The following is a 13,764-nucleotide window of genomic DNA, read 5'->3' on the forward strand; positions in this document are numbered from 1 at the left end:
AGTGGGGGTGGGAAGAGGCGGGCCTGGAGCATCCCCCGGCAAAGACAGCACCTGTTCTTCTCCAGGGAAGCTGCCGCTGCTGCTGCGAAGCTGCTTCCTAGCGTCCTTGCCTGCAGCAGGCTGTGCCTGTGTGGGGTAAGCCAACACAGTACAGTCCAGCACTGTACAGTATATAATGCCTTTTGTCTGCCCCCCAAAAATTTCCTAGGAACCGAACCCCCCGCATTTACATTAAATCTTAGGGGGAAATTGGATTCGTTTAACATTGTTTCACTGAAAGTTGCATTTTTCAGGAACAGAACGACAGCGTTAAGTGAGGAGTTACTGTAGCTCCTGGGGCCAGTCGCTTACTGTTGGTTTACACCAGGTGGGTTGGTGCTTAGCCCGTTCCCAGGATGGAACAAGCAATGGCCTCGCTTACTCTGATGCACCTGGGCTCACGGGGCTGGGAGGGTTCTTTCGCCCTCGGGGAGGCTCACAGTCCAAGCAGCAGCCCTCCCAACACAAGCATGACGTCTGGTTTGCGGTGGCAGGATGCGCAGAAGAAAGCAGTGCTGTCTCTCCAGAACTGTGACACCGCCCATCGCAGGCTGCCGAGAAAACGAACATGGGAACGAACAAGGAAATGTCAGACTGGTGAGAGCAAGAGGCTAGGAAAGATGAAGCTGAGAGCCCCAATGAAACCAAAGCCCACTTCTCCGGGTAAAGCACATGACCTGAGCCCAATGACATGCCACTCAAAGCAAACAGCCTGACCCAGCAGCAAGCGAAGGGCACTCGGCTGGTCTAGGAGCTGTAACTAATAGACTTTGCTTGCAACTCTGCCCTGCACTAGTGTGGTGTAAAAGACCTGAACAGGAGCTAACAGCTGCTTCAGAGCCAGACACTGAGCCAAACTCCGTTCACCTTTCTGATGTGAGCCACCATCACATGCCCATCAGACAACAGGCAGGAGAAAGCGGAGCAGAGCCTGGCCCACTGCTAGCTCGGCATCCGGTGATTTTTAGGGTCCAGGGCAGAGTCAGAGACACTCTATTTACAAAGGAAGGGCCAAGAGAGTTTGCAGGTTTTAATGGTGCCATGAGAGTTCAGGATCCCAGGGTCAAATGGCCCTGAAAGCCCAGGGCTGCAGAAGTGCACTGGAGTCGCGTTCCCCAGTTGTGTGGCGTGAACAAGCATCTGCTAGGGACCAGGATGTGACTGCCAATCTCAGCACACTTGGAAATGAAATCAGAAGTGAAAACAGCTCTCCAGGGGGAAAGGTCACCCCGCCCGCACCCCCCAAGTGAGCAGTCTGCTTAGCCAACCGTTCTGTTGCAATACTGCGATGCTTGGCAGAGGGATCCCTTCCAGGAGTCTGCTAAGACTTGGTGTTGCACTGTTGCATGGCACATAACATGGGTGAGGATTTAAAGTGTATATTTACTGTCAACTTAAAAAAGTTTTCCTGATCAAGTCCATTTCCATGGAGTTGATCTATAGCTATGAATGAGCCACTCTGGACTCCAGCAAATGCCACCTGAGTAAGTATTCAGCATTTTTGTTCATACACTGGAAGAAAATGTCAGCATTTTGTCCATGATATAAGCAAAATACTTGATATTTTTGATCTAGTAGGAACAGTAAATATAGAACTTTAAACCTCCCCTCAGTGTATGTAGGATTTAAAGCACTGGGCTGGAAAGATGATTTTTTTAAAAAAAGCTTTGTTCAGGATGCAGTATTTACATTGTTCTTTGACTGACACATACATTTTTACACAGGTATATTTCAGCTGCAGAGCCACGGGTGAGACTCGATTACACACAGCTCACCCTTTCGCTTACAACATTGCAGTTGTTTATCGACAGCTCTGAAGTCCCTGGTTGCATTTCTAAGCCCTCCTCAGTTTCATCCAACTCCATGCTGTTGAGTTCATTGCCATTTCGGTAGCTATTTAAAGTAAGGTCTTTCCCGTACGAAGCTGTGGAAGCGACATTCAGACACTGGTTTTGTTGCAGTGTTGATTTTTTACTGGGCTTGTACTGGCAGCAGATGTAGTTGGCAAAAGCCCTGCGATAGGTTTTATTGAAGAGTGTGTATACCAGGGGGTTAATCCCAGAACAAATGTAACCAACCCACACAAACACGTCCATGAGTTCGCCCAGGAGGCTCCCATCACAGGCTTCCTTGCAAAGAACGGACATGATGTTAGTGATGAAAAATGGACACCACAGGATAAGAAACAAAAAAAAGACAATGCCCAGGACCTTGGAGGCTCTGCGCTCGTTGTTGATAGACTGCATGGTCCCTTTCCGAAAGAGCACGGCTTCCTTATTTGCGGGAGAGTTCAAGTGGGAGGCCGCCTCGTGGTTCTGGAGCATCGAGATGTTCTCTGTGTTGTTTTCTTTTTTGAGGCAGTTCATGCTGCTCCTTCGCTGCTTGGGCACCTCGCCGTACATGAACACCGTCGCTTGCTTCTGCAGCACCTGGACAGTCAGGCAGTACGAGATCACCATGATGATGAGCGGGATAAAGAATGCCACGAAGGACCCAAAAAGGACAAAGTTTTCATCATTCAGAATGCAGCTCCCATTCACAAACACCCTGGAGTCATCCTGCAATCCTATGACCGGGATGGGCATGGATATCCCTGGAAAAGAGAGAGCGAAAGCAGACTGTTACTAAAGCAGACAAGGACTCCAGAGAGCGTGTATAAATGATTCGTGCCTCACACACACCACATTTCACCCCGTGCCTACAGCTGTTCCAAAGACAAGCCAGTATCCCCAGGAGGAACAAGAACCCCTGTTGTAATGCTCAACCCCACTTGGTGGCAGCACGGCTCTAGTGACAGAAAGACCTGCTGTCTCGAAACATCGTGCAGGCATATTGGACTCCAGCGCCGATGCAATGAATCACCTCCCCAAGGTTTCAGTATAACTCCGCTCCTGGGCTGTTATTTCTAACGTTAATTCCGACCCGCAGACGCTGTCGACAAGGTGGCTATTTACGACACCAAAGAGCTTTGCTATATTCAGCCTGGCACCCAGGTTTGGGGCGAAGTGGAGGACAGACACTCTGAATTTCTGAGGCAGGCCCAGGCCAAACACAAGAAAGTGACATCCAGCTAGCTCGTGTGGCCAATCTGTGAAACAATATTGCAACGATTGTAAGAGAAAACCAGCCTCGTTCTTCCTAGCACTCTGGGGGAAGCACATGCTATTTTCTGGTCTCATCCTGAGCGGAGCTGACCACAGTGTTAGCTCTGGGTGCTCAGCACCTCTCAGGATCAAGCTTCTTGTCTGTATTTGTTAGGGGAGAGCAGGGGTCTCTGTAAGCCGCACAACCCATGTGTCTCCAGGCACAGGGGCTATCTGCAGCGTATACCTGGCAGTCATTATACAGGCAGTCTTCTCTGAAGCCTTAGAATGAAGCAATTGTGAAGTCTAACAATGAGGCATGCATCAAATAGTGTCTGTCTGATTCCTGTCCCTAGGACCCAGAATGCAACAGGCTACGGGTGTGTACAGGCTGCCATGGGAGGTACACCTGTGAGAACAGAAAGGGCGGAGGGAACCGCACCCCCCCCAGTGTCAGTGAAGGGGTTGTGAGAGGCAGTTGTGAATGACTTCAGCTCTGAGACTGGCCCAGAGGCACACAAATAAGGCTTTTGGCTGAGACGGGAAGCCCACTTTAAATGAATACATTCAATTTTACTAGGGTGCATCTTCTAACTTCCCCAACTACTGGGTCTGCTGACAAAACTACAGGAATCCCTGTATTTGCCAAGGGGGTTTCCCTTGCTCTCTGCACTCATCAATGGTTTAGACTGAGATAGTGGCACGGAGAGCACACTTATAAAGTGTGCGGACGATACCAAGCGGGGAGTGGTTGCAAGTGCTGAATAATCACAGGGAACACTGAAAAGATCAATAATTGATTAAATATGTGTGGAAGCCAGTCTGCTGCTGGCTGCTAAGCCACTCCCTGCTGCTCCTAGTTAAGTGTTTACATCACCAGCGAGCTCACCCTAGGTTTATACTGTATGTACAGTATCATCTTACTGGGTGATTATAATCTGGGGGGGAAACACTTTGCAATACCAGGACCTTTGTATATAAATTACATATCCATTGTCTTGTGTGTGTCATGTTCTAGAAGTCCAAAATCTTTATCTAAAAGCAGAGAGCGAAATGTGCTATTAAGCATGGCGTTCTTTTCCTGCCTTTGCTAAGCGACTCCAGAATCCTGAAGAATACATCTGAGAACTGTCAGCATCATACATTTACAGTTTGCCAGTAGGTTAGTGAGGGTATTTCTGCTGAAAAGCAATGACGCCTATAAATGCTTCACATACCTAACGCTTGTCCTTCATTGTCCTGAGCTACATCTACATTATCCAGCCATCTCGCTCTCTCTGCAGACTGCCAAAGTTCACATCCAGGCTCGCGTCTCATGTCTTCACCAATGTAATCGCCTCCTCTCTCGCCTTAACTATGACAACCTTAACCCTCTCAAGTCCGTTTAACAACCTGCTACTAAAAACCAACTTCTTAGCTTCTTGGCTCGGTAGCTTCATAGCTATTTAACAATTACTGGGTTGGATCCTGCAGCCCTTCCACACGTGAGTAATCCAAATGAAGTCAATGGAGTTATAGCAGAATAAAACCGGGATAGTGCATGTCTGAATAGATTTTTTGCTACAAGTTGTTAGTAAGAAACAAGCCCACTGTATTCAGAAAATAACAAGGGGCCAAATTCAAGCATGGTGCAACTTCACTGAGTTGAATGGAGTTCCACCAGAGCTGGATTTAGCCCACAGTGATTAGATGAACATTCAGGGTGTCATTATGGTCACATAACTAGGCAATGCTTTTGTATATTATGGAACCTAATTCCCTTCTCAGCAACACTTGCATGGAGCAGGAATATATTTATATCCTGTGTTTATATTTTAAGTCAAAGCAGATAGCTCTGTGGAAAAATAACAACTGCAGTCCTATTTTGATATCAATAACTGCAAGTGAAAAATGTTTGTGAAAAAAGTTTTAAAGAATTCTTCTTGGGAAATGCTGTTACCCTGAAGAATGATTGGTTGGCAAACAGGATGGGTCAGGCAGGCCTGTTGCACTTCTAAAAACGTTTGTAACTTTCACAGCTATTAAAATGAACTTAAACATACCTAAATTCTGATGGCTGACAAGTATATTCTACTCTGGATGCATCTGATCGGAGTCATCTTTCTTAACAACAGGTGAATATCTAATTTTGTGATGCAGCAAAGCCAGTTGTTGCAGGAACCATTTGATGGCAGGAAAAGGGAAAATCTCCGTTCTGAGAAGGGGAAATGAAATGACTTAAGAACTGGTGCCAGTGTCAGACTCTATTTCAGAGCTTGAGATGTCCAGGGTCAGGAATGAGTCAGACTGTAAAGCCAGAAGAGACCATTAGCTCATCTAGTCTGACCACCTGTGTAACACAGGCCATTAAATGTCACCTGCTTACCCCTGTACTGAGCTCAGTGTTGGATTAAAGCACGTCTTCCAGAAAGGGAGCCTGTCTTCATCTGAAAATATCAAGAGATGGAGAGTCCACCACTTCCCTGGGGAGTTTGTTCCAATGGTTAATCACCGTCTCTGTTAAACATTTGTTCCCAGTCTGTAATTTGAAATTCTCTGGCTTCAGCTTCCAGCCACGTGCTCTTGTGCTGCCTTTCTCTGCTAGAGTAAAGAGCCCTTTGGTATCCAGCATCTTCTCCCCAGGAAGGTACCGACACACTTATCATCACCTCTCTATAGGTGATCAGACTGAGCTCTTCAAGTCTCTCACTGACAGGCATCTTCTCCAGCCCTCGGATAATTTTCGTGGTTCTCTTCTGGTCCCTCTTCAGTTTTTCAACATCCTTTTTCAGATGTGGGCACCGGACCTGGACTCGGTGTTCCAGGATCGGTCTCACCAGTGCCATACACAGAGGTAAAATCACCTCCCTGCTCTGACTCCCTATCCCCCTCTGTCTACAACCCACCCACAGCATCGCCCTGGGAACTCATGTTCAGTCCACTATGACCCCATAATCCCTCCCAGAGTCCCTGCTTTCCAGGATCCAGTCCCCCATTCTGTAGGGATGGCCTGAGTTCTTTGTTCCTAGATGTAGAACTTTGCACTTGGCTATATTAAACCATGTTGTGTGTGAGTGGGCCCTGCTTGCCAAACGATCCAGATTGTTCTGATTGACTGCCCCATCCTCATCATTGTTTACCACCACTCCGCCAGTCTGCGCCATCTGCACATTTTATTTTATATTTTGTTTGAGATTACTGCTGAAAATTACAGGCCTAGTACTGATCCCTGCAGAACCCCTCTAGAAACACCCCCATTTGATGATGAGTCCTCATGGACAAGGACTTTTTGAAATCTGTCCATTAGCCAGTTCTTAACCATTTCGTATGCTCTCTCTCGATACTCCACAGTGGTCAGAGATGGCAGATGATTCGGAAAGCCTGGGATTATGACAGATTCCAATTTCTAGGAGGGCACGTATTCATTGCCTTTTAAGAAGAAAGGTTAGAAAAGCACAATGAACACAATAACTGCAGCATGGAGAACGTCGGAGCTTTCCAAAGACTGAACAAAGAGATCTTTAGAAGTTGATTAAAATATGCAAATGTTTCCGCATAAATTCCTTGCTTTAATCAACCCTCGCTGTCCTGGTTTTGAGGTTTTACAGGGGTGCTCCTCTCTCCCCGTCTGTCTCAAGGCCCAATACCGCAGCACTTTCCTGGGTAGCAGAGGCAGATCCTTTGACTCATGGATGCTGTGGATGTGAGTGGGCAGGAGAGCGCTCGCCATCGGTTAGTCTCTAGGAGTGTGTTACAGAGCAACAGGACAGCAGGTTTCTATTAGGGAGTGGGTGAAACAGTTCAGTTAAGATAAGAAACACCCTGTATCCCAAACATTGCCCCATCATTCACAGATAACCTCTTTTGGGCTGTAAGCGCCTTCATCCCCGAACAGTCCTCCCTCCAGCCTGGTACCATCTGAGCTGCTTGGTTGGGAGAAACCCCCCAGCTCCTGCTACCCTCGAGGTAGTGGTTAGCCCAGCTAGCTCTGCACTGCCAGGCATAATTCTGCTCTCATCCAGTCTTTGTGCATTGGTGCTTGCCTGGAGCTATTCCTTATTCACAGCCCAGTGGCTGAGAGCAGGATGAAGGCCAGAGGCATAGCACCCAGATGGGCTACTCCAATACCTGTTCTGTAGTTCAGTCAGGGGCCACCGCTGAATCTGCCCCTTACTCAGGACTCACCTTCTGGGAGTGGCCAAGTGACATCCCCCTTCTCCTCTATTCCACCTTCCCCCATTTCTCCCAACCGCAGCCATCCTCCCCATCCCCCAGCCTTGCAATCTGAGGGTTATCTTTGGCTGCCTCTCCCTCCCCCATCCATGGCATGGCCAGTAGATCACACGTGGGAGATGTGACCACAAGAACAGAACTTATGAGGGCAAGACTGGGACTTGTCCCGAGTCGTCTCCCTGCCTTACCAGCCTGACCTACTCGGCAGCCATTTTGCTAAAGGTTCGCTCTTAACCCAGCATTCTCCCCAGGCCTGGCTAAATGTATTTGTACGAGTTTACTAAGAACCCTTTGTAGCTCTTCAAGGGAGGGTCCATCTTTGTGTGCTATGTTTATGCAGTGCCTAGCGCAATGGGGCGCAAGGTCCATGACTGGGGCCCCCAGGCATCGGCAACCTTTCAGAAGTGCTGTGCCGAGTCTTCATTTAGTCACTCTAATTTAAGGTTTCGCATGCCGGTAATACAGTTTAACATTGTTGTATGTAAAGTAAATAAGGTTTTTAAAATGTTTAAGAAGCTTCATTTAGAATTAAATTAAAATGCAGCGTCCCTCCGACCAGTGGCCAGGACCTGGGCAATGTGAGTGCCACTGAAAATCAGCTTGGGTGCCGCCTTCGGCATGCGTGCCATAGGTTGCCTACCCCTGCACTATAGCAATGCGAATAAATAACTATTATGTAGTAGACTTCAAGGCAGCCTTTTCCTTTCTTGGAGCTGACTGGCACACAACAGGTCACACAACAGTTTCCAACCCACTACTGGGGTGCTCAATGCCTCTTTAGTCGAGTGGCATCTGAGTGGGAAGTCTCTTTTCAGAGCAGCACACAGTGGAAAGACCAGTGGGATAGTCTTCCTGCACCCCCTGCTTTCAGATTTTTGCATCTCCTCTTTGGCACAGGGAGAGCAGGAGGAAAGGGAGATGGAGCAAGACCCTTTGGACAACAAATTCAATTACAGTTGTTGTCTTAATGCCCATTTCTTGTCATCTTTTAAGGCATTCTCAAGCCAGCAGCTCAGTTCTCTGAATTTTGCTGAGATGCCATAGCAGTCACAGAGGGCAGACACTCCTCACAGTATAGTCTCAATTTATAAAACAAAAGCACAAGTGACCTCAAATACATCTTTGTAAAATATTTCACTATTTGATCCAGAGATAGTCTCATAAAAAATCCCCAAATGTACATGTACCATTGAAAATGTAATGTCACAGACAAAGTCTCTCACTGGGAGCAGACAACAAAACCCAACTGAGTCAAAAGCAATTTTGAAATCAAGATTGGATATTCTTTGAAAATATCTGTTCTAGGAATAATTATCTGGGGACAGATCTCTGTCCTGTGCTATACAGGAGGTCAGACTAGATGATCACAATGGTCCCTTCTGGCCTTGGAATCTATGAGCACTAACAAAGTTTTTTTGCCATTTCATTTCCTAGTGTTTTGAACAGAAAGAAAACTTGTCGGTAGGAGCTAGTGGTCACTGTAGCAGTTGTAGTTAGCAGGGAAGCCAAGTGGACTATTGATCCTGCCCCATCCCCTTCTCCTCCTCAGAGCCCCACCAATCAATCAATCAGCCCCACCAATCAGCCTTGTCCCTCCCCCTCCCAGCTGGCCCCATCGTACTATTTGGTCCAGACTCCTCCCCACCCCATGTTGCGGGGGGACATGTCCTGGATGTGCCTATGTGGCAGTGTACCCAGGTTTCCAACTGGGCCCAGCCTTGAACTCCAGCTGTCTCCCCCAGGCATGCCGAGAGAACCCAAAGACGCTTTTTAGAGCCACCCCAGTTTTCTGAAAAGGAGCTGCATTCTGTGCCCTGCTTGGCCCCTCACATCTCTCCTTCCCCACAGCACTACACATCCCCCTGCAGCATGGGAGGCTCAGCGAGGGGTGACATGGGGATATTCTCAGGTGAATGAGGACACCTCCAGGAGATGAACACAGCCTGAAACAAGAGTCTGCAGATGTGGGCGCTGCTCCACTCAGCGTCAGTGCATGTTCCCGTCCTCCCCTCCCCGGGCGAGACAGCCTGTGATATGCAACAAGCATGCCCATTCTGCACTGCTCACCCAGTGTCAGCATGCATGTGCCCAGCACGCTTGTGCTCAGCTGCACACCCAGATGGGCAGGGCTTTGCCAGATCCTGTACACGTGGGATGGCGGGGGGGGGGGGGAAGAGATAGGCTCCTCCGAGAATGACAAGCCCCCCAGATCCCAGCTCAAGTAACAGAGGTTAAGGAGTGGGGGGGGGTCTCAGACCCCTGTAGATGAGCTGCGGCCCCCCAGATCATGGCACACATGTGGGAGGGGAACGTAGAGCTGAGTGGTGCCTCTACCCCTATTTCCCCCAGCCCCCTCATCGCTCACCCTCATGTCTCCCTGCCCAGTGTCCCTCATTCCCCCAAACCCCTCTCTTACCACCCATCCCCTTATCCCTCTCCCTGCACTGCCCCCAGCCCCTCTCCAGACTTCCACCACGAATCAGCTCCACTCCAGCTAGCACTGGCATTTGTCATCTATTTTCTTTTAAAAAATCGCTTCAGTGCCTTGTGAATAGTCTGCTGTTCTCAGACTCCATTTCCCCTCCTTTAACAGAGGCAGCTTGGAGCAACACACCTCCCTTGTCGCTGTGCGGGACTCAGATTCAATGACCAGGCCAGTCTCAGAGCTGCCTAACTGTGAATTTTAGCTGCCTTTCAAAACTCTTGGTCTCGCTCTCTCTCTGCACAGACACCGTATAATCCAGGAGGTGCTTGAGCCCTAGAAATTCTTGCCAGTGTAACACTGTGATCTGATTTCTCCCAAAGGCTAGTGGGTGGCATGTGCTCTGCTGGGGAGACCCTGGTGGGGTGGGTGATCTCAGCCCTGGTTTGATCTCTAGCCGTATGCAAAAATGCGTTTCCAAAGGTCAACTTTACAGAAATCTGGGTTTTTCCCGGGGGCTGGATCTCAGGAACCCCCTGTTCAAATAGCCCCAAATTTGGATCTCTGACCAAATTCTGCACCTCCAAGAGGCACACAAACTTTCAAGGCAATCTGAGTAACTGTGCAGACTTCAGAGCACTTAGAAGAGTCAAGCTTTAAACAAAAAGCCTGTCTGGACCCTAACTGCAGCAGTCTGGGAGAAAGGGAATATCTGTTTTTCACAGATAGGGAACTAAGGCACAGAAATATTAAAGCCCTTTGCAAGGTCACACAAGGGATCTGTAGCCAATGCAGGAATTGAACCTGATCTCCTGAGTCCCACTCCAGTACCACAACCGCAAGCTCAGCCCTACTTCCCAAGCAACAGTGTCAGAGTCACCTGGCAGTGCTAAAGCCACCTCCATCATCTCTTCGAGCTCCAAAGAAGAGACCTGTCACACGGCTTAACAAAGCCCCGTCATTTCAGGCTCAGGAGCACATCAATCCACTTTCACTTTTCTGTCACCTCTTTTCTGTGCACCACATTTGTTATTTTCACGAATTAAGTTTTATTTTGGTTTTCTGCCGACGCAAGGTTTCCTGTCTCGTTAGAATTCCTTCACTGGGCGCCAATCAGCCAAAAACAAGCTGCTCCCACTAAGGAGAGGGTCTGTGAGAGGATTTAATGAACAACCAAGACATAGTGGGGGCAACATCTTTTTTTTAATTGGCCAGTGTATTAGAGCAGAGCTCCTTTTAGGATGAAATTCTGAACCTGCACCTGCTTTTCAGTCCTTGACTCGAACATTCTGCTATCTTTGGGCCAGATCTTAAGCTGGGATATGTCTGCATAGCCTCACTGTAGACAATGGCGCTATGCCCATCTACAGCAGCTGAGGAACACGTCCTATATGTGCAGAATTCCCATGAAGGTCTCCATTAGCAGTCAGTATTACAGAATATTGGAGACAAGAGACCAGCTGAAGCCACGTTTTCAGCTGGTCCAAATTGATGAAGCTCTAATACTTTAATGGAGATGCACCGATTTATGCCAATTATGTGATAATTGGGTCTACAAATTTACTCTAATTGTGAGCTGAACTGTAAAAAGTTTGTGAAAGTTCCTGAGATGTTACACTAACCGATAATAACAAATATGGATGGGAGCCAGACAGACTAAATTTGTCGTAACAAAAAGGCCCCCAGGACTGTATTAAGGTCAGGCTTGATGAACAAGAAAATGTGGGACTGGAAATCAGTGAACCAAAATTGGGGTGTTGGAAGTAGGCCTAAGTTGTGGACAAAACAACAAGGGGATCGGCTGTTCCACCCATCGCCCCTTGTGGGATCTTTAAAGAAAGAGACTTTGAGGGGAAAATAGGGAATAACAGACAGAGGCTACTGGAGTGAGCTTCACAATCATGGCTGCCACTGGCATTTCCTCCTGGGACCCCGGGCCTTCATGTCAGCCTGATCCTGAGAAATGTCCTGACCAGACTGGGCCAGAGAGAGGGGCCAGATGACATCGCCGCCTGCACCAGGTCGAGCTGAATCCCAACCACCACCTGGGATGAAATGGAGACTTAATAATAACAGTTCCAGCCCATCTCAACTACCTTCTTCTCATCTCCCAGCGGGACAGCTATCACCACCGAAGAGCCTGTCAGACAAGGAGTGAGGTTCCTCGCCAGAGCTCTCTTCAGCTAAAGGGGAAGGCAACAAGGGCAGGTGTGGAAAGGAAAGCCTCATTCAACGCTTTACATTTCAAAGGCTGTCACAGTATTTTCTTCTTTTCTGGATCTGTAATAAAAGGTTGAAAGGATTTGTAATGGAGTGTTTGCCGTGGTGCTAAGCAGGCTGAGGTCTCTGTATTCCAAACCCCAAACCTTGGTTAACACTGTTTAATGTTGGAAAGTGACTGGGTGACATAAACACCTTGGGCCCATTTATTCCATCTAAATTAACACAACAGCTCTCAGCCGGCACGTGAAGCCGAGCAAAAACTTTTGGCCACAGTGAGGGTCAAACAGACACTTGGTGTCCATAGACATTCTCACGACAGAAATAAAAGTACTGCGTTCCCCCAGATCTGGGGGTGTGTGGGAACGCCCTGTACGCACTTTCATTAACATGCAGTCACTTCACTTTTCAGTAATACTATTGTTGTGCCTGTCACAGAAGGAGCATTTCCAGGCAGCCTACCTTGATTCAAAGAGTTGGGTAAAGGCCCAGTAACACATTTAGACTTCCCATCTGTCATCCTGCCCATTAGTCACATTCTTCCCAGATTTTTCCTTGTAACGTGTCCTCAGCTCTGTTTGCTAACTTAGGGCTCAAGTATGCAAACAGATTCATGTTTGTGCAGCACCCCAGGGCACAGAGGGTCCATGGGGGCTGTTTCCATGATCCAGCTGTCCCTACCATAAAGAATTCCTTGCTGAGAAAGTTATCAAACATTAATAAAGACACCTCATGGCACAAATTCAAATCAAATCCAAGTAACGTGAACTTACTCTAAAAGCCTGACACACGAAAAGATGAAGGGCAAATATATCGAGTTCCACTAGCCTTCCCTTTACTTTTATATGTAACCTGCTCTGGAAAACTTCTGAATAAAGCATACGACTGCCTTTAGCCCGTGGGGCCCATTCTGCCAGTGTTCCCCAGATTGAGTAGGACACTACTCCATGAGTAATCCTACTGAGATCAACAGGGCTTTGATGTGCTACCTAGAGGCCTACAAGATGACTTCACTGGAACAACTTGCAGAGTAAAGTTCTACTCAGCGTGAGTAAGGATGGAAGGCTCAGACCCTCAACAGGAGACTATTATAAAATACCGTGGAATGTCGCTTAAGGTGAGATAAGCATGTACTTCACCTGCTCCTTTAGGTGTACGTTTTCATATTCCTATAAATAAAGCTCAGTGATAAAAAAAGATGCAACGCCGAGACAGTTAAATGTGGGTATGAAATCCTTTTTAAAGGTGAATGCTTTATTGCATTGATGAACAGGATGCCAATCTAAAGCCTACAGCATAACATAGTATGTGAATCATGGAGACTGATCTTGTTTTAACATAGTCCATGTCATACCCCAGCCATTACTTGACTACACGCTCGACTGTGTTTTGTTTTTCTTTAGTTATTTGTCATGTTTTCAATCCACAGAAGTTTTGCTTGGCAAGGGATCATTTTGAAATGGTAAAAAACCATGATGTTCACAATTAATACAACATCAACAAGACATGTGGAGGTCTGCGGCTCATTAAGACATAATGTCAGGATGCCAAAGAGAAGTCACAGCTGCTACCTGCTATGCAGAACGTGTGCAGGAGGTGCCAATTACTTTGTTCTCATGCAGTGCAAAAGACCTCAGTTGTCCTTATGCCAGCCTGAAATGGTGTCGTGCGAACAGGCAGGTTGAGAGATTGCCAGCCAGGCAAGCTGTGTAACCAAGCTTCTTCCGAAACTGGAACGAGGGATGGATAAAGAAGAGCAGCATTGAGTCTCAACTGGAACAGAGCAAA

The 13,764-nt window shown here is 47.6% G+C and overlaps 1 protein-coding gene across 8 annotated transcripts in view; it reads right to left on the reverse strand.

Moving 5' to 3' along the window:
• Positions 1-1,524: 1,524 nt before the first annotated feature.
• The window catches only part of HTR2C (5-hydroxytryptamine receptor 2C), a 653,091-nt gene continuing 640,851 nt past the window's right edge, over positions 1,525-13,764 (reverse strand). For all 8 annotated transcript variants that reach the window (XM_039488617.1, XM_039488616.1, XM_039488612.1 and 5 more), the window contains one exon: positions 1,525-2,632. In XM_039488617.1, the coding sequence (XP_039344551.1) occupies positions 1,800-2,632 (833 nt within the window). In that variant the 3' untranslated portion in view covers positions 1,525-1,799. The remainder of the gene's footprint in view (positions 2,633-13,764) is intronic.

Source organism: Mauremys reevesii, linkage group 9 (assembly GCF_016161935.1).
Source record: "Mauremys reevesii isolate NIE-2019 linkage group 9, ASM1616193v1, whole genome shotgun sequence".
NCBI lineage: Eukaryota > Metazoa > Chordata > Testudines > Geoemydidae > Mauremys > Mauremys reevesii.